Raw genomic sequence first — 21,484 nt, forward strand, 5'->3', positions numbered from 1 at the left:
CAAGAACTATTTCCCCCAATACCGATTACCCAGATTGCCCATCTAATTTACTCTAACGAGCCCCCTCCCCGAGCACCCAGGAATACAGTAGCTGACCTCCACTGGGAAGGGGAAAAAAATCTGACAAAACACTGAAAGGCACTGTAATTGTTTGGGGTTTTTTTTGCATGACACTAAACCATGAGTCATCTTCAGCTCCTCATTGCAAAAGCGATGCTACCATCCTGTATCACGTCAGCAGGATACCAGCAGAGGGGAAGTCACAGACAACACAGGATTATCCCTGGTGAAGGTCTTCTGCAGCCAGCACTGCTGCTTTTGCGCTCAGACAGAAATGCTGATCATCCATTCAAAGTGTTGGGAAGCTATGGAAAAGCGTATCGGAAAAGATACTCAAGACTGGACGTGATGTACAGCATATACGCCATGTTCCTGGCAAAAAAGGGGGCATGGGAGCACAGGTGGAGGAGGCAAAAAAGGGAAGGACAAGCATTATTTGTTCTCAGTAGGGTGCTGTGTGGCACTGGAATGCCTCATACATTCTATAACATTCCAAGAGAAAGTACTTACACATGCTCCTCCAAAACACATACATGTGTTCTACATGGATCTCAATCTATAGCTTGGAGAAGGAACAAGCAGAGTTTCTGAAATAGTATAATGACCATGACTACAAAATCACAAAACACCAAAGATTAGTGCCAGCATAGGCAACCTAGAAAAAAAAAATTAAATGTACATACCATAATCAATTAGGAATATATGGACGTCACAATGGACATGGAACAGGAGGATGACAAAAACAAACCCCCAAAAGACCCCAACCAAACAAAAAAGGTTCCTCAACAGCACCACTCACTTGATCAGCATGGCAATAACCAGAGATCAGCTGTGTGAAGCAGCAGACAAGCTCCTGCAGCTTTCTAGCAGCTCAGAGGTATCAACCCATAACATCCCATCCATATCACGGATGAAACAGAGTCAGGAAAAGCACACAGAAACCAGCAGAGCTGCATCCAATTTAACTCCACCCTAACAAACTTCTGGAGTGTCTAATTTGACAGACTGTGAGGAATGACTAACTACTAGAGCTAACCAGGATCACCAGCGACCACCCAACACAAAGTGACTCACAAGAAGGGACAAGTACTGGGGGGTCTGGACTTAAAATGAGCTCTCACACAATGTTTCCTGGTCAAAGTTGCAGCGATGCTGTTCAGTGCATTTATTTGGATATACCTGTTTTTATTTAAATTTTTAATAGGTAAGCATCAATACTAATCCTTCAGAACTTCTAGATTTTGTCCTCACTTTAATTAAAGCTGAATTCAAAAGATCTTAATCGAGAAGCAGTACACAAGATAAGACTGCACCAGGAACACTTAGATATATTCTATGCCTCTACAGATGTTTTGTGTGAAGTACTTAATACCCTGTGGAGAGAGTATCTGCATCCACATGGAAGTTTTTTAAGTTATTTCATTTAAACAAACAAACATCACTAGTTTTAAGAGTCCTCAATCTGTAGCAGGGTTTTTACAGACAAAACAGCCAATGGCCTGTGGTTCTGGTGACTCTATTGAAGAACTAAACGTGGTTTCATTTATGGTCACTAAGCAGCGAACACAGGGTGCTCCCAAAATGGCAGCCTCTTCCCCATCCCCATCTCCTGGTGTGACATCAGATCTGGTGATCGTGCCATCACTGGGCGAATGGAATCAGCTCACCGATTTAAAGATGAGAAACAAAGAGAAAGAACAACATCTATCAGAGCAGCACACTGACAGCTTACCCTGCAGGCACACGCTCCGAGAGCAGCCCAAGGAGCAGGAGCGAGAGTGCACAGCCGAGAGCAGCAGCGGAGCGGGCTCCCCCCCGTCATCCACAGCTCCAATCAGATAAACCAGAACATGGGACCGCACACACAGCCTGGTGTTAATGTACACCGTCAACCGACACAAGCAAGCACCGCTGCCAAAAGCGACGCTGGACCGTCCTGCCTTCCCTACATCGGTCACCTACTCCCGACTCCACCACCACCTCTGCTTTGTGGCGCTGCTGCTGTTTGCACAGATTCCTACTGAGGTGAACTGACTAAAAATCAGAAGTATTATATTAAGTGGGGTTTTTTCCTCTACTCAGATCGGTCCCCATCCCTGATTCATTCAATAGCCCCAGAGACGCTCATACCAGCAAGAGAGAGGACAGCAAAGCAGGCCAGGGAGAGTAGCGCTGCTCCTTTTAGTAAGGCTGCGGGTTTTAAAGCATCCTGAAACGCTCACTGAGACAGACCCGATTGCCAACCTGAGGACAACACTGTGAACACGCTGTTTTACTCACAACAGGTGTGAAACGAATGCAGAACAAAGCAAAAGTCTTGCCAGGTGATGTAATCTGTTGTGTTTCTTGCATCTTTTCCTACATGCGTACTCTTGGCTTATTGTGGTTGCTACAACATTCTTAACCCTAAAAAGCCTGACAAAAAAGGAACTTACAAATACATACTACTAACCAACGTTGTTAGTAAACCATGCATTAAGCAAGAGACTTTTTGCTGTGTTTTATAAGGGAACAAATGTATTGGAGGACTATGTTGTGAAGGGCTCAACTTCCCAGATAAGAGGGGCAGTTTTTTTAATTTTTTTTTTCTAAACGTAGTTAATTGGACACAGTTAACTGGACACAGAATAGTGTTTGTAAGACACCTGTTCTCACTGCACTGGACCAAGCCTGTAAGGAAACAGAGAAAAAGGATCTCTATGTCTAACAGTAACACCCAAAATCTTTACTAATGTTCTTTTTTTTTTTACAGTAAAGTCCCAGAGGCACAAAAAGATCTGTTTCTGATGTATCCAAAGGAGCTGTCAGGGTAGGAGACTGCACTCAAACTGAAAATTCCATGGAGGCATTCAAACACACCCAAAACATACCCAAGAAATAGGCATTAATGAAAACACAGCGTGGGAATGCTGTCATTCAGAAACATGGCCACAGAAAAATGTCATATATAGTCCTTTGGAAAGGAGGGCAAACTCAGGCTTCCTCCCTCCTGGGGGGACTGCCTTAACATTCCGAGTGAAACGCCTTCAAAAAAATTAAGTAAGAGCATCCAAACCTCTGATATCCCCTACACACACAAGGAAACAGAAGAGACAGAGAAAGCAAATTAGCACTTTCTCTTACAACCATTAGTCTGCTGCCCGAAATCCAGACTCCTTCACATCTATCTGCAACAGCTGAGGGCTGTAGCCATTTTAACTCCAGGACTGGGTATTCCTAGTAGAGATAAAAGCTAAGCTCTGATTCTCTCCCCCTTCCCCAACGCTTAAATCCGAATAATAGACAGGCAGGAAAGGTCTTCTGCTGATCTCATAGCACTCCATTCAGATTGGCAGGGTTTAGGCCGCTAAAAACATCAGATTTCCCCAGTAACATTTCACACTGCACAACTTGATTCTGGCATGCTACCAGCAACCCTGAAGATTTAATTAGTGCTGTGTAGCCACTGTGACTATTTTCCTCTTCTGCAGTCCTCACAGATGGAATACAAAAAAAACACCAACATCTTCCACCTCCTCTTTTTTTCCCCTCTCATCTCCATCAAATGCTTTCCTGACTATATATGTTACATGGGAGATGGACAAACCAATTCTAAATGAACTCCTCCAGAAGACTTGAGTAATTGCACCCATTTTAATACACAAAGCTCCCTTGGAGAGATTACACAAGAATATAGACACTTCGGAACCAGAAAAAGAGCATAAAAAGTTTGAGAAATTCTCGTATTTGGCCACACCGAGTGTAAAGCAGAGTTATTTCTGTATTATTATATTTCCCTACATGAAAAACAACAGCTAAAAATACGTAATCATGTTATTTTTTCTGCTTCACATAGTACAGAAAGGTGAGGAAAGCTAAGGCAGACTTCAGGCCTCAGAGAGTAGAAAATCAGCACCCTAGTACTTCCAAAGCAGGAAGGATATACTTGAAAAGAAGGCAAAGATCTATAGAAAAGGCTCGAAGGGTCTTCTTAGCAGAACAACTGTATCTCCATCACGCACGCCCTCGGCTTCAACCCTGACTTTCTCCAAGACTTTCAACATGGCACGGTTCAGGTCGTTTTATCTTTCTCAGTTCTCCTATCTGAAACAAAACAAAAACCAGCTATAAACCTACTTACCAACTGCCTGTCCAAAAGGTGCTACTCAGACAAATTCAGGTCTGCACAGTGCTCCAAAGATGTCTCTCTAATTCTCTTCAGAAAAGCAGCCAGTAATGTAAAAAACCAAAACACACCGTATCACTTAAGTCAGGTACTTCTACAAACAAGTTTCAGTTAAACAAAAGGGAATATAAAAATGAAAAAGGCTTTCATCATACGCCCTTCTAACCAAGGGGAAGATGTTAAGTTGTCCAGGGTACCTTAAAACACTGTATTTACCAGCCTTTGAAGTTGGGCGCAATCCAAACAATTTCTCTAATCCAGATTTTTGTTTGCTTCTATGTAGGACGCTGTAGTTGCTAAGTGTCTTTAGTCTATAATTTATGCTTCAAATTAGAACATTAAAAAAAAAGTAAATGCCACATATGTATGCCAGTTTTATTAAGAGTCTCATCTTAGAGAGCTTCATTCAAGTAAGTAGCTATTCGGAAGCCACTAGAGATTCATACTAAGGACTACTCACATGAGTCAAAATCTGCCTGAGAAAGCCCTTAGTTCATAGTCCAAGAATTTAAACTGTAGTTAAAGGTGTCATGGGAATTACACCACCACTTTAATTAAATGCTATAAGATCTTGCGGACAGATTCAAGATTAGCACCATCTGTTTTGGTTACAGTGTTCCATTTCACTACATCATCCTCGCACAGCAACAAAATATCATTTCACACTCTACTCAGGCCATTTAAATACCAGATAAAAATTATGTCATCTTGGTACACCTCACCAGGAAGGAAGGACAAAAGGACAGAGACACTGAAAAATACTCTGTAACAACATGTGCTTATGGGGAAGGCAAACACCCAGGCCCACAACTCTCGTCCCCCACTCCCACTGAAATAAAACATTTAGTAACAGCTGTCTAAGCCCCTGGCAAGTCAATGGAAAGAACAGAGGCAAGAAAAGAGGAAAAACACATCAAGGAACAGAGGATACTGCTTAACTAAATATATATATAAATATATATATATAAAAAAATATATATAATTAAAAAATGTATTTTTTTCTTCATAGCTATATATTATTTCTACACTCTGAGAAAGATTCCTATGTGGATAGCACAATTTATTATAATGAGACTGAAGCAGCAGCGAGCACCTGCACACAGACACTCTCTCTTATCTTTTACTCCTGGGTTTACAACTCTCTTGGTTTAAAAAAAAAAAATACCATAACCAACCAACTCAACCCTGTGCAGCCTCCTGAAATCAGGTCATTTGCTAAACTACGTATTCGCATCCCCCTCTTTATCCTATCAATTTAAAAAAAGGGGGGAGCGGTTTGTGTTCCCTTCCCTCAGGGCTCATCCCTTCTGCCCCTTAGGGAGGGAGGGCCCACGCAGCGGTGCAGAGGGGCCTCATCCTGCGCCGAACCAGCGCGTCAAAGCGACATCGGTCAGGCAAAGCGACTGGCAGACAGGGATCGCAGTAACGGCATAAACAAAGTTCTTCAAACTTCTTCATACTGGTTCAAGAATGGAAAAAGCCAACACATTAAAAAAAAAAATCTAATTCTGAAATGGGCTTCACATGGCCAACAGAAAAACTGTGCCACACATAGCGCTTCAAAAAGCTGAGCTGAGCGTCATTCTTAATATGCGACTGATCAACAGCAGAATGACATGTTTGACTTTAATCCTTTCCCTGTAAAAGGACATAGTCAAGTGGCTGGAAAAGAGGGATAAAGGACAGCCACTAACAACCTTTTAAAAACAAAGGATTAAAAAAAGTTACCATTTTGCTGTTGTTCTTCATTTGCTCTTAAAACCAGCAAGGAACCGAGCACACCACTGCATGCGGCACATGTGCCCAAAACCATTTTCTGCTGGCTAAGTCTCTTCACTCACCCCATACCATGCTGCCCTCTTCCTTCATCCCCCCTGGAACAGATTATCTAAATGCTACTACTTCAGAGCTGTTTGTGACAAGCAACAGCGTCAGGGCATTCGTATGTCATCTTTTATCTTTGCCAAGTCTCAGTGAAGGATTTAGCTGTAACCAAAATCCTATTATCAGGCATCTTCCTGATGGACTTGTGTACCTGGGGACATTTGAGATACTATATCGTTGTACCGAGGACCAGAAAAATCAAGACACTTCTAAAATAATACAGTCCACATACACCATTATTAAAAACCACAAACTAACAGCATGAGCTGTTATGCCTAAAACGTAAACAGTGCTGACAGAAGTGAGGTATTTCTTCCCCTTTCTCTCCTAGAAGTCAGCGTGATTCTGCCTATGCGGGAGAGGAGGCAGCCCCGGAGAGGAACAGACTGTTTCAAAGAAACAAGAAGTCAAACCAGTCTCGGAAGGAATTCGAGGTGGTAACCAAGTACCATCTTTCCCAATGGAAAATATAAAAAGACTCCAGTATTCATGCTTGAATTTCAGCGGTTGGGGCAGATGCACAAGGCAGATGTCCCAGCGGTTGGGACAGATACACCAACAAAGAAGTTTTGAGTGGCAAGCATAAAAGAAAGAGCAATCTGATAAAAGCGCCCAAATTGCTGATACGTATCCCAGCCGTCACAGAATTTCAAGGTTAAATACTAAAGTAAAAGACTAAAAGCAGCAGAAGGAAGGAAAGTGAGCACATGCTGACATACTGAAAGAGAAACAGGATCTTCCTAGAGTCCATCGCAAAAACAGGTTGGCAAAATAAAACCAAGTGTGAGAAATTCTTATGAAAGAAACAGAAGGTGACACAGAAATTGTTAGGCCACCACGACTCACGTGTAGCTCTGCACCTTCATTTGCTAACTGCGTTCTTGTTTCACCACATCAAAAAGTGGAGAAAAAAGAAAAATTACAGGAATGGTCAAGAACCGTATCTTCCATAGAACAAAAAGCATTCAAAGATTAAGGGTGTTTGCTTTTCCAGGTATCAAATTAAATTAGCAGAATCCAGACTCAAACCAAAACAAGTCGGCTGAACTTTTTGTGTCAGGATAAAAACTTAAAAGTAGTTTAAAATTTGTCTATTTAATATTGAACTGGTTCGAGAAATCTCTCCACCGAATATATAGGGAGGCTGGGAGATTATTCAAGGGAAGTATTACCTATGTCCTTGACCTACTCTTCTGTCTTTCTGCAAGTAACTGCTGGTGTCTATGGGGGAGAGCGTACCTTTGTTGCAGATTTTTTGGGTCTCCTGTTCTCCCAGGAAAAATTGCAGCATTGCTATGAGTGGCTATAGCCAGCCTGTAGGTGAGCTCCCAAACACAAAAAGCCACGTGATGCCAGACCACACCGCAGCTGTTACACTGCTAAGCACCAACACAACTCTTCATTAAATCCAGCAGGCCAAACAACCACTGGCCACCACTGAGACAGAACTTTGAAGGCCTTTGGTTCTGATTCAGCAGAGTTGTTCCCATGCCATTTAGCCACGTACCATACTGGCATCTTTGAAATATTTATCAGCAAATAAAGGGCAGAGTCAACGATCACCCTCAGAACAGCTCTCAGGCCTGCCATCCTCGAGTCAGCACCAAATGTCCACCATACATCAGTAATAGTAATTCAGGACCAACTCCAGAAAATCTTAAAAAAAAATATCATTCTAAAACAACAACAAAACAAAAAAAAGAACAAAAGAAGGAATATTTGAGAGAAGACCTCTGAGTTACGTCACCATCTGTCACCTTCAGTGAATGGCTTTGGTTAGCAAATCTCTCGTCCCTTAACCGATCCAGCACATCTCAGTACACAGTTCCAAACTGGTGCCTGGCTCGTCAGCTCTCTTCCACAGTAAAGGCTGTAACCAAGTTCCTCAGACAGAGATGTAAAAGGATAACGTGATAAACGTGGCTGAAAGCCAAAGGGCTGAGATTTAGCTATTACTAGAAAAAGATGCTTTTGAGTCAAAAACATTCAAGACACAAAAATATAAGGAAACTGGAAGAAGGCAGCAACTCTTCTCATGTCAGCATGCGAGTGAAGCGCAGGGAGGCACACACTTCCACACCCCCCGAACATACTGGCTTTTGCACCAGTACAGACAGTTGTCATGCTGGAGTCTCACCACCAAGCTTGAGAAAGGGCAACGGAAGAGCCAATCTGAACACCAAAACACGTACTGAATAGGTAGGAATCTAGGTTTCAGAGGATGCTAACTAACCAACCAACTAACCTATCCACGTGCTTGGAGAACACACCTACCCGATAACGCCAAGACAGACAAAAGCATTTAAAAACAAGAGATGGTGGGGTTTGATTTGTTTTGGGTGTTTTTATGGGGAAGAGGGGAAGAAGTGGAATGAAGTTTAGCCATATCAGACCTGAATGTATATATCACTGTAGGCTGTATGCAATGGAAGAGTACAATGCCTGGAAGCAAAACACCATCTCCAAGACAAAAGACAGAAGGGATTGAATACATTCTTTTCATTTTAACAAGTCCTAGGCTTAGGTAGTGAACTACCCTGCAGGTCAGGTTACGGACACTATTTTACAGAGCACACTAAAAGGTACCTCCAAGTTCCATAACACTTCAGCCAGTTTCTTTACAAAAGGGCATCAATTATATTTTAGCTTCTGAGTAGATGGTTGAGAACAGATAATAAAATGAAACTACCACTGCACGCTTCAGATAGCACACAAAAGAAAGCAAACAAACATGCTGCTTGCTAGCCAAAGAATCCCTCCCTCACTCTGAGACAAGGTGAATGATGAGGGTGGCAAGTCCCTTGCAAAAAGGCTGAATCAGAACTAAGTCACTGCCCCTTTTCCAGATTAAAAAAAATCCCCTCTAACAGAAGAGTAGTCAACACATTAAAAAAAAAAATGACAAAACCAAATCTGCAATTAAATAAAGGAATATTTTCTCTTCCCCCAAGTTGTTTTTTTTTTTTTTTTTTTTAAACTGAAGGAGGAAGGAAATGTCAGACATCAGAGTCATACAATGGACTATCAGATGTTTCCCAAACCAAGTAACCTGACATATGGGCAGAAAAAAAATAAAATAAAGGGGGAGCAGGGTGGAAGAAGTAACAACCCGAGTAGAGTAAAGTTTGGCATACTGAGTTAAGGAATGCAGTTCCTTTTCTCCTCTTATACAAAAAAAAAAAAAAAAAAAAAAAAAAAAACAAAAAAAACCAAAAAAACCCCCTGTATTTAAGAGCTCGGAACTAGAACATTTTTGTACGCCACATCTAAGCAGAATTGCTTAGTGAATACCAACAAGAGCTCACACAGCTGTCTTACGCGCGTGCCCACCGCTGACCTGCAAAGAAAACTACGCCGCCTGCCCCAATGGGCCCTGGCCCCGATCCCCAGCTCGGGGCTAGGAAGGCAGGAGCGGTGCAGAAATACAATCAGACAGCCCCGATTCTTTAACATCAACGTCGCCTTGACCAGTGATATCAAATAAAGCTGAAATTGTTATGCAGTCTGCCAAAATCCCTTAGCCCTTTAAAAAAAAAAAACAAAACCATCACCTGCAGAATTCTTTCATATGAATCTTCCTTAATATAGAAAGCAGTAAATAAATCCACGACATGACTGATCATGTAGATTCATTTTGCCAGCTTTCTTACTGTCATTCGTGCAAAGACAAGGATCCTGACAGAAGGAAATTATGTAAATTCACACAGAACTCAAGTCAAAATTTTATTAAAACACACACGCAAAATTAAATAACAGAAACACTAGGTTAAAAGTGAAACCAGCAAATTCAGAATAAAGTAATTTAACCAATTAACCTATTCTGTGAGCAAAGAATATTTTTTTTTATAAAAATACTTGAAATGGTCACTACGAGATGTTCCTGGAATTAATTTTATAACTCACCCAGGACCGCCTACAAATTGAGTAGTACTGTGGGGTACTCACTTCACACACATGAAGTGAGACTCATATAAACCTGACACTAAGGGATTGCAGATACACTAGACTAGATTTGAAAACTTCCTAGTAAACCAGAGACTCCAGTAAGAAAAAAACCCCATGGTTTTATACTGTAACAAACCAACATGTATTGAAACTTATGTCTCGTAGCTGTCAGCTATGAGTGCATCATTACCAAAAAACAGAAGGTTGCCAATGCCTGGTCAGTAGGTACAGAACAGTTCTCCTCTAGATTTTGTTTTCCATCTTCTGTTCTCACTAAATATTGTATTTTATGGGCAAATATGGAGCTATAAGGGTAGGCAACAAAAAGGCACTGACCACAGCATAACTCTTTTAAAGCTAAAAGATGAATTAAATACATTTCTAGTGAACAAGCTTTAAATTTCCTTCTCTAAGACATGGATTGTGGTTACACAGCCACTTTGATCTCACTTCAATCCACGCCGCTGCCAAAACTTGGTGGGGAGAGAGAGGAATAATGAGTACACAGAGCCGTCTAGGGATTGAGAAGGAAAATAAGAGGGAAAAGTTTTTCCTTAGGTCAGTTCCATGATCCAGGCTTGCATGTGAGCTTAGGAATCCTTTTGGGGTCACCAAGGCATGGAAGAAGAGTAAAGGGGGAGGGGAAAAAATGAAGGAGGGAAAAAAAACCCCACACCTTTTCCTCTATAATTATTTTCTTTTCATAAGCAAAAATCATACGCTACACTGCAACATTGGCCGATTAAAGAATGCAGAGGTAAATATCTAATGAGAAGTGACACAGAAATACGTGTGTCATATCTTATACCAAAAATTAATTTAAGACTGTCAATTCTTCTCCATCTTCATAAGCCGATTAAATACATTCCTTAGTATAGGGACACAGTCTTTGTGTATGTTTGAGCTCATCTGTGTTAGTCACATAAATGTAAATATTGCCTCGGGGCACATTATACAACAGCAACACACAATAACATTTCCTGTCTCAAAGAAACAAAAGGGAGAATGCCACTAAAAGCTCGAGTCACATTTCCATATGCACTACTGCAATTCTGCTCAGGAAAGTGAATTAAGCCGCACATGACTCAATGAGAAATAACATTTTTTAACAGACTGAGGCAGGAAGTGAGAGTCAGGATTTATCAAAATTAATCAAAATCCACTGCACAAGTCAAAGGAAAGACTGCTTAAACCTTTTACGCTTGCGGGATACTAAAAAAAAATAGGCATCTTCTTACTATGTAAAACGCTAAGAACCCTCCTGATCTGAAAAGTTAAACTTACTATATCGTATCAAAGTGGTTATGTTCAGACGTCATTATCATTTTACAGTATAGTGATGATACTAATGCAAGCCTCCATAAGTAGCTGAAGCCACAGCAGGAAACGATGCGAGCTGTCATTCCTGGTATCACAGGCCTGTTATCCCTGCAGTACATACTTCACAACTGCATGCAGAGGGAATCGAACACAATGTTTTAGTAATATTTTGAGGTCTGCTAGAGCAGAGTATTTTTAATAGCTGGTTTCTCTTTGAAACTTACAGTTGATGTCAGGGAAATAAGGAAAAGAGGATCTTTTTACAGCAATACTTAGACCTTAAAATGAAAGCAGTATAAGAGCTTGCTCTGAGGAAGAAGGATGCCCCCATGTAAATACATACTCCATAGAAACAAATCTTCCAGGTTTGATTTGGGATTTGCTGTTGAACACACTTGTGCACTTTCAAAATCGGCAAGATAACACTAAAATGAGCATGCTTCTAGGCAGAGCAGTATTTTTTTCACATTATTTGTGTTACTATGGCACCAACAAGTTGCAAATCCCACTGTGCTAGACTCTACACAAGAGTGTACTACTCACTCACAGAACAGTACATGAATACACACAGACTTGAAAGAATATAAAACCTTACTCGTCAGCCTTAACGACAGTCTGAAGAGACCAACCGCCTATTCAGTGTTACCAGGTTGTCTGTAGGATCTCACAAACAAGCTTAGGAAAAGGGTTTGTAGGCCATCAACTGGTAACCTTCCACAAATACAAAGGAAAAACTAGAAAAAAAACCCAATAGACACCAATTTATAATCTGATGATCCTGGTGTACACTGGAGTCAGGAGTCAGTCAGTACCAAATGAAAAATAAAAGGCAGTGAAGGAATAGTGCTGAAGGCTTTGGAAATGAACGCACAGTAAGTCTGAGGAGCTGTAACAACAGGGGAAGACAACGAAAGAATGCAGAAAGGTGCAACACGGTCCCAGCCACAGGACGCAAGAGAAAACCTGTAGCAGCATTCTTGATACCAGCAGTGGTATTTTAGTCAAACACCCACAAAAGGATGCTGCCACATCTAAGGATGTAAAATTGAAGACTGGAAGGGTGGGGAGGGGGGCGATCAGGGAAAAGTGGAGACAACAGGCTAAGCTCTCTCCTCCAGTAAACAGAAAGCTTCAAACAAATGTTAACTTATTACAAAGCGTAACATTCCAGTAACATTTGTATTTTTTAGGTATTTAAAAAGCAGTGCATCTGCACACACCTTTACCAAGGCATAACATTTTCAAAAACTTAAGGAGAGTAAAAATCCATAAAAAATACCTTCTTCATCAAGTCGCCAAAGTTAATCAAGTTAACACATTCAACAGATGTGACCATCTCTCACATGCACCTCAATTTTTATTTTTTTCCACTGCAGTTCAAGAATTTCAGCTTCTTTAGATTTTTTTTTTTCCCCAAAAGAATTGCACTGTCAAGAAGGAAAATTATAGAAGGTCCACATATAGGATTAAAGAGTTCCTTTTTACTATCTTTCACACAAGGAAGAGCTCTTAGAAGCAGAAGGGGAAAAAATTCAAGATCAAATGAATCTGAGGTGTATTGAGAACTGGGGTTATTATGTCAAAACTGCACTATGTAGAAAAAATCAGAAATATGTATTTTCAGGCAGTATTACAGCAAGTGAAAATTAAGATTCTTAAGATGTATTAAAAAAAATCCTAGGTAACTACATCAGCCTAATATTTGAGTATTTTATTAATCATGTTAACGTTCACAATAGCCATCTCGGGGACGGACTCGTCACCAGAATCAGAACACAGCCACGGGAGAAGGATTCACAGCTCCCGTATATGTATACATTCAGGAGATAATCAGGATTTCAAGAAAATCTCACTCAAATATTTCTCAGTGGCTAGCTTAGGATTCCTCGGCACTGTTGGTCCTGAACTGTAAGTGTCCCTCCTGCGCCCCAGATGTCCTTGGTGCAATATTGAGAAGAGGTTAGTTACCTGGTACAGGTTCATTAATGCCAATCCCAGAGCTGGACAAGCTAACTGAACACCGCTCCGTCACAAGCTCTTTGCAAATCTGGGTCTATTTTCTTCAAACTCACACCCATTAAACTGTCGAATACTCTGACAGGACATAATAAAAGCCTACCACTGAAGTGATTTAAAACCTGAAATCATCTTTTATTAGCAGGAAGTGAGCAAGCTTTCTAATGTCATTTTTCTACTTCTATCTTGTTACCTAATAAAATTCAGGATGAAGATAACTAGAGAATCAAATGCTTTTTGCAAAACTTGTGAGGTTAATTCCGTTTCTTAAATATATATATACATGTAAACTCACACCTACACAAAATTTCAAACAAGCAAGATATCAACTATGTGGTGATGTAACATCCTGCGTGCCAAAATAACAGCCTACTGCTTGGAGCACTGCGTTTATGATAATACAAGCAGCAGGAACGACTGCTGGTTAATTTACTACTACCTATGGATTTGCTTGGGCAATCAACCATGTACTGTGAAGTCCTTTACTGACAATTACACAACACCAAACAGTACCTCACTGGCAATCTTGGCGTTCCTAATCTTCACTTTCTGATGCCATGAAAAACCTTTAAGAAAACAATTCAAATTTCCTTGACTCCTTTCAGTTTCATTATGAAAACGGCAACAAAACTCACTGATCGAAGGCAACAACTTCTGTTCCTGTTTGGGAACTGAAAAAAAAGAGTAACAGCAACAGCAACCGTGACCTTTACAGTTTGTAAATCTGCCTTTGAACATTAACTGGAACAAAGACACAACTCCTACTAAGCGGACCTTCCTGGCAGCAGGTTTCTGTAAGAAGGCATTTAAACAAGCGCTCGCAACATCTTCCACACCAGCTTCTGTAAAGCCCTCTATAAATAGGTCTCGCTTTCCAAGAACACAATCGCGTCTTTTCCAGGCTGAAGACTCCTACTCCTACAGTATCTAATCTGTCACCACACGAAACCTTCTCCAAATTTTAGGTCACCCTTTGCTGTGCTCTTTTTCCAGCTCCGGCGTATGAAACGTTGCGCAATTTCACCCCTATTTTCAGAGGCTGACTTCTGCCTTTTGATCCACCACAGCAGCTAAACCAGACAGTTGAGGAAACATCTTCATACTTCATGCAAGCCCTCACTGTCGGGCGTCATATTAACCCTTACTCACAGGAAAAATCAAATTAATTTCAGCAAGACTACTTTCATGATTAAGGATTATTCACAGGGATACTGTTTGCCAGCTGGGTCTGAAGTTTTAATACAAAGCGTACTACCTCAGAACATTTCATCTCTAAATAGTTATTAGACAACTCTTAATTAGTATTTAAACAAACTGGCCCTTAACAATTGCTTATTAAATACTGTTTTGATAAACAAACACTCTTTTTCAGAAGCAGCAGCAGACATTTTGACTACTGCAAAAACTGAGTTAGGATAAATATAACTTCTACTGCTGTGCTAGGAACATAGCTATTTCAGAGAGAAAGTGTACTTTAATGAGCAAGCCTGTGTATGCCAGTACAAACAAGTTTATATCTGAGGTGTATTCTGATGACAAATATGCAAACTGGCCCTTACATCATCTAAGAAATGCTTTACATTTAGAGTAAAATTCTAGATTTCTTTGCGTAGGTTGTCTGTGGGGGTTTTTGCCTGACAGAACATACAAACATTAACTCGCTTTCTAGAACAGCACCGGATTCCTGCTTCAATATAGAGCAATAGACAAGACAGACAGCAGCCCTTTGCGTCACCAAGTCCAGAGGGGCTTTGCAAAACCCAACTACGCAAGCACGGGATCACGCTCCACGTCTGGATATTCAAAGCTAACTTTAAAACCTTAACTGTGGCTTCCCCTCACATGAAGTATTTTGGGCCAAGAACACTAAGGAGCTCTGTACATTCTGGACATCACTGACAAGAGTTATCAGCTTCTAAAAAGCTTTTAGAAAATATTTTCTGTAAAAAGGTTCAGAAGAAACAGCGATGCCCAACCTCTATTTAAAGATTGTCTACATTCAACAGGAAAATAAGCTAGAAATCATGAAGTGCTTGTTAAACCAACCCGAATCCACTACAGCAACCAGAGAGACTCACCACAGAGCCCTGGCTTATCCCAGCTGGGGAGATAGAGTTCCTTCTTAAACAAAACAAATGTTTGTGGGAAGAAATATTATTTAAACATAAACAAACAGAATCACAGTAGATTATAACTACTTCAGAACTTCAGTTCTCCAGTCAAGAACATTTCTTTGTGATTCACACACAAAACAAAGCCTGCAATAAAACAATTAACTCTGTCAACTCCTAATAGCAGAATCAGTTTAAAAAAAAAAAATATTTGTAATCCACCTCATTCCTAAACAATGAATGGATTCCCATCAACAACTGATTTTAGTTTGGTGCGTGTTTTCGTTCTGTTACACTGAAAAAGTAAATTAGCAAAAGCTTCTCTTAATCAGTAATCCAGACTACTGTAGCTTTAACACTTCGTAAATTTTGAAATGCATATGACAATTTGAGGTTAAAGGGTCAATGGTGTTGGCCATATATTTCCAATCTGTGTTTCCTTTCTCAATATCTTTCACTGATAGATAAATCCTAACGAACACTAATGTAATTTAAAATAAATCTCCCTAATAGTTACTGTGTGTTTGCATATACGCTATATTAAAAAAATACTGCTTCATTAGATTTTTTTTTTTTGCAAGTAGGGCCAGAAAACAATAAAAGTGTTACAGTGTCATACATAGCACCACGTTACAGGTACGGATACCTCCCACAAAATTACACGGGAGATTAAAGGGCTGCACATTAAACTTATTATTATTAAAACACACTTGCAAAAGAATTTTGCTGAACTTATTTCAATGATATTACACACCTATTTAAAATTTAACATTTCCCTAGTCTAGTAAGGTGGGGGGGGAAGACCAAACCACAATAACTATGAAATAACTTCACTTTGTAATTTATGCTAATTGCACACCAACAATTATTTTTACCAGTGACAGATTTGCAGATTGCAGCTATGTGAGAAGTTACACTACTCAGTTTTCCATTAATAGCTGGGGACTTCACAGCTCTCTCTCTGTAAAGGACAAACCATTCACCGCCTTGCTCTTACAATCAGGCACAATTGTCTCCCTCATGCTTACTGTTTTATTTTTCTTACTGGGTAAGAGGAGTGTATTCAAAAGTCACCAGAACAATTCCTGCACCTCGATACCTATAGCACTGCTATACATCTATAAGTATTAGAAAACGCTATCAAACAGAAGCATAGCTACAAACTTATAGAACGTAACAGCTCAACAAAAAGCCAAAGTAAGAACTGCGTTTATTCTCACGGAAGAATCTCTGGGCCAGTTTCCTAGCAGCATAAGGGACTACGGCTCTTGTCCCAGATTCTTAAAAGGTATGAGCAAAATAAAAACCAACCATACATACATTTAAAAGAAAACAGAGACAAAATAATGAACGTACAGCAATAAAAGGTAAAAAACATAAAACTAAGCTTGATCATTTGCATTTTTAATTAATTTTCTTTTTTTCCTTCATTCCTATAAGGGAGATAGCAACAATCTCTTTCTTGCTATTAGAAAAAGAACAACATATGCACCCACCTCAAATTCTAGCAGAGCTCTGATGCAGGGAGGAGATTATCTACCCTAAATCTTTTGTACACACTATCCCCAAACTTGCATTACAAGTTTTTTGTTTTACCTATACCATACCATGCACTAAATGTCCCTCCTTCCCTCAGACATCACCCCTGGCAGCACTAGGAGGCTCTTGATGATCAAATAGTCCTCTCGCTCACTCAGCTTTCACCCAGACAGATGGGATAATGTTCCTATAGGTGTCAGGTAAAATAAAGCCAGGTATTTCCAAATAGCTTTGTCCTTGCACAGAAACAAATTGTTTTCTTGTTTTAAATTTAAATTAAAAATCTGCAGCTAGCCAAAACCGATACCATAATTTCTGCAACATTAAACCATGCAATATGAGTAGGAAGTTGTCAAATTCCAGTAAGACGGGGCAGACAGCATCCACGCAGTCAAGCTACTCCGCATCCTACATTTTCAGCTACTCCTTTTTCTTCAGAGAAAAAAAAACTAAAAGGTTTGAAGTTTTTCTGTACCTCTTGCCCCCAAGCACGATCTATGCAACGAGGAGACCACGCCGTAACAGCAGCTGACACGCAGTCACAAGAGCCCAGAGCGCAAGTCCGACAGACGATCACACTACATGACTGTTTGCTGCTGCTGAAATGGCGTTTGTCATTGTGAAAGTCATTGTGAAAGGAGAGGAAAAAAAAAAAAAAATCCCCAGTTCGGTAGGCACAAAGCACACAGGGCACGGAGTGCCAAGGGAGGCGGGGAGAAAAGCCTGTTTACCGGAGAAGATGGTCGCACATGCAGAGGACACACAACCTGTCGCCTCCAAGCTCTCCCGTTCAGGGGCGCGCAGCTGGGAAAGCAATGCACACACTCGCAGCAAACCACGTTAAAGAGCAAAATAAACACGGGGCGCCGGGCCGGGGGAGGGGCCAGCGGAGGAGCAGCCCCACGGGCCCTGGCTATAAAGCCCCCGGCAGCTGCACCCAACCGGCAAGCTCGCTGCGCGGCCGGAGCCGCCGATTCCCCCCAACCACGCACACCCCTTACCCGCCGCCCGCGGGCACTCACCAGCGAGAAGAGGTTGGAGTGACAGTCCTCCAGGCTGGCCCCGTTCGCCACCCAGTTGGCCGCTGCAGTCATGATCCTCGGCGAGCCGGGCCGCCAGAGCGGGGCATGTCTGAGGAGACGGGCCCGGCGCGGGGGCAGAGGCAGAGGCAGCAGCGGGCGCTCCGCGGTGCGGCCCGGGGCGGCGGGCGGAGCGGGGCAGCGCGGCCGGCAGGGGGCGCGCCGCGGGCGGGGGCGGCGGGGGGCGGCCCGGCCGCCGGGCGGGCGCGATCCTCGCTACCCGTCGCCGGCCGCCGGGCGATCCTCAGGCCGCGCTGCCCGGTCCGGCGAGGGCCCTCTCCGACGGGACGCAGGGGCGTCTCGGTCCGAGCCCCTCAGCACGCAGCGGCGGGGGGGGTGGGGGAAGCCTCCTCCGGTCGCTCCAGGCCGCCTCAGCACCGCTGGGGCGGAGAGAAGAAAGGGGGGGGGGGCCCGGGGCCCTCCTTCCGCGTCCAGGTCTGGCCCCCCCCCGGCCGGGGCACGCGTAGCGGCGGAGGGGAAGGAGAGGGGAGGGTCTCCTCCCGCGGCCCGGCGGCGGCCCCCGCGGGACCCGGGCGGGGCGGGGGAGGGTGCCGGTCCCGGGCAGTGGCGGCGGCGGCGGGCGGGGGGCGCTGTCTCGCGTGCCGGCGGAGGCCGTGTCCCCTCCCCTCCCCGCCCGGCCGCCCCTCGCTGCTGCCGCCGCTGGCTGTGGGTGGATGGTGTTTTCCTTCTCCTCCTCCTGCTGCTGCTGCTGTTGCCGCCGCCTTGTTTACGCTCCGTGCGGGGCTCCCGGTGCTGCGGGCGGCGGGCGGCAGCCCCGGCCCAGAGAGGGAGCACTGTCCCTGCCCGTCCTCGCCCCCCTCCGCCTGGCGCTGCCCGCCCAGCGGCCCCGCTCACCCGCTCCTCCTCACACACTCGCCTCTGCCTCTCTCCACTCTGACAGCAATGGCGGCCGCCAGCCGCAGCTCGCCTCGCCATTGGCCGCCGCCGCCCCACGTGACGCGCGGCGGAGGGCGGGGGCTTCCCCCTCCCCGGCCCCTCCCTCCGCCGCCGCGGCGCCCGCCGGGCCGCTGGGGGCGCGCGGGAGCGGGGCGGCGGGGGGCGCGCGCGGCGGCGGGGGAGGCCGCGGCGGGGCCGGGGGACCGGGGGGCGCGGTCCCCGCTGCCGGTGTGTGCCCCGCTCCCGGGATCCTGCCTTCCGCCGCTCGGGACGGGACAAACTTTCTCGCCCCCGGTGCGCGGGACACTCACCGAGAGAAAGCGCTATTCCAGAGGAGTTGTCCGGCTCAGCGCGCCCGTTCCCACCGGCCAAGCCCCGTTGGGTCCTCCCGCAGCACCTGCGAAATTTCAAAGGATTTTAAAACTGGCCTGAAAACGTCAAAATTGCGGTCTGCCGCCCCGGGCACCCCCCGGCAGCTCCCCGTTCAAAGCCAAGTTCAACCCCAAGTTCTGCAGAGGTGCAACACCACCCCCCGCACATCCAGAACAGCCCCACGTTCGGGTGAAACAGCTTTTAAGACACCGTGTATAGTTATTATTTTTTTTTTTATAAAAGGAGCTCAAAACCACCTAACAGTTAAGTAAACAAATGGAATTTATTCCTGTAATAATCATGGTCTGGAGAAGAAGAAAGGACAGGCACAAAACAATAACTATTTAATATTTTGTTTAAAATTAACATACAATTCATAACACATTTTTTTTCCCACGTTTCCTAATGACCCTTTGATTCTAACCAGCGGGAGCCTGATCTGCTAACGCAGGTGAAGGCTCACCTCCCCGCCTTCCTCACTGACAAGAGCGTCCCACGGGTGACAGAAAGCAAATATTGCTGCCTAAAAGATGAAGATTGTTCAGGAATTCAGCATAAGCTTTAATACAGAAACGTAGCACATTTTCAACTATCTGATTCAGTGGAAAAAGTTCTCCCTCTGTGCTCAATGTCAGCTTTCCTTATCACGACTTCAATCTTATTTAGGCATCTTTTCTGCAATTTACTTTTCTTTGTAATAAATTAAGATTAGCATCTATTCTAATGACCGCATGGAGTTCGTTTGGCCTTACCTCATAGTAACGAACCTCCTAACGCAAACAAGCATCACAGCCATTTAGCTAAATTACGCACATGGAGTGATAGATAGAATTTAGGCCAAAAGAGAATTTCCACCGAGCCCGGTGTTCTCATCACGTGCATTCTGACAAATTCTTCCTCTGACAATTCCCATCCGTCGCGGCCCCTTCCCTGCGCTGTCACTCCGAACGGGAATTCTGTCTTGCAAAGATATATATATTGCCTATATTAGTGAGAGGAAAAGTGTTTTCAAACGCACACATGAAATACATTCAGTTACAATCGCGATGTATTTATTTTGCACGCCTATGAGTCAGCCAAAGAAAGCCCGGACTCACCTTAGGGTGAGCCTTTTGTCCTCCGCCGGTTCCTTTAGGGGAATCCAAGTGGCAAAAAGGTGGTATAGAAGCCCCAAACTGGAAAGGGGCACAGCCAAACTAGAAATGGCTTGCTGCAGCCTGGCAATCCAGAATGGGGAAAGCACCTTGGACCATCCCTGCTACCCTTTCCTCTGGCAACCAGTCTTATAAACAGGGAGCACAATCCGATGCTTGTAAATATGTCGAGCAACAGGCACTAACCAACAAAGGCTAAAAAACACATCCTTGCGCAGTAAAACAACAGCCCTTTGTAAATACACTGCAGCATCACTTACCCATCCTATCAGTAAATGATGCTAAGGGTACAACAAACACTTTTATGATGCATTCACTCTATTTCTGGAATAAAAGAACATTCCTTATCATGAAAAAGATTATTTTCTTATTATAGAAATATTTTGAAATGGAGAATCACATTATTACTTATCCGAGAGAAAGCTAACAACCCTGTGCAGAACGAGACGCTGCAGAATTCATGTTTCTTCCACATGCTGCTTACCCTCCAAATGGTATTTCCAGTTGTCAACATTCCTCTTCTGGATCTTCCAAGTAGAGATGACTTATTATGCTTGATTTTCTCATTAAAATGTGGGGTCTAACACATGGTTCAGATCCATTTTCACGGGGAGAAATGTTAATATACTCATACTGTGCTGCGTTGGCCATTTTTCAGGATTCTTATGAATGTTAGCTACTCTTTCAATTATTTTAATGTATTTTACTATAATTAATTTACATGTAATGGGTCAATGTTCCCAAGTTGAAGAGTTGCTGCCTGCATTTGTGAAAGGCTACCGGTCAAACATTTTGACCACATCCCTGCATTGCAAAGTTCTTTTTTTTTTTTTTTAATTAAAAAAGATGGCATCTCCTTAAGTAGTTTGCCAGTTACTTGACTTTATATATAACGTTCAGTGCTCATAGACAAGAGAAATGATCAGTCTCACCACTCGCTTC

The 21,484-nt window shown here is 43.2% G+C and overlaps 1 protein-coding gene across 2 annotated transcripts in view; it reads right to left on the reverse strand.

The window, feature by feature from the left end:
- Positions 1–18,276, reverse strand: part of MED13L (mediator complex subunit 13L) — a 202,042-nt gene extending 183,766 nt beyond the window's left edge. Inside the window, exons 1-3 of one of the 2 annotated variants that reach the window (XM_054219663.1) lie at positions 18,063–18,144; positions 17,772–17,844; positions 17,516–17,639 (exon numbers count right to left, since the gene is read on the reverse strand). In XM_054219663.1, coding sequence (XP_054075638.1) covers positions 17,516–17,639; positions 17,772–17,791 — 144 coding nt within the window. In that variant the 5' untranslated portion in view covers positions 17,792–17,844; positions 18,063–18,144. Of the gene's footprint in view, positions 1–17,515; positions 17,640–17,771; positions 17,845–18,062 lie in introns of both variants that reach the window. The other variant, XM_054219664.1, reaches the window with a different exon arrangement.
- Positions 18,277–21,484: the final 3,208 nt, after the last annotated feature.

Source organism: Rissa tridactyla, chromosome 13, assembly GCF_028500815.1.
Source record: "Rissa tridactyla isolate bRisTri1 chromosome 13, bRisTri1.patW.cur.20221130, whole genome shotgun sequence".
Taxonomy (NCBI): domain Eukaryota; kingdom Metazoa; phylum Chordata; class Aves; order Charadriiformes; family Laridae; genus Rissa; species Rissa tridactyla.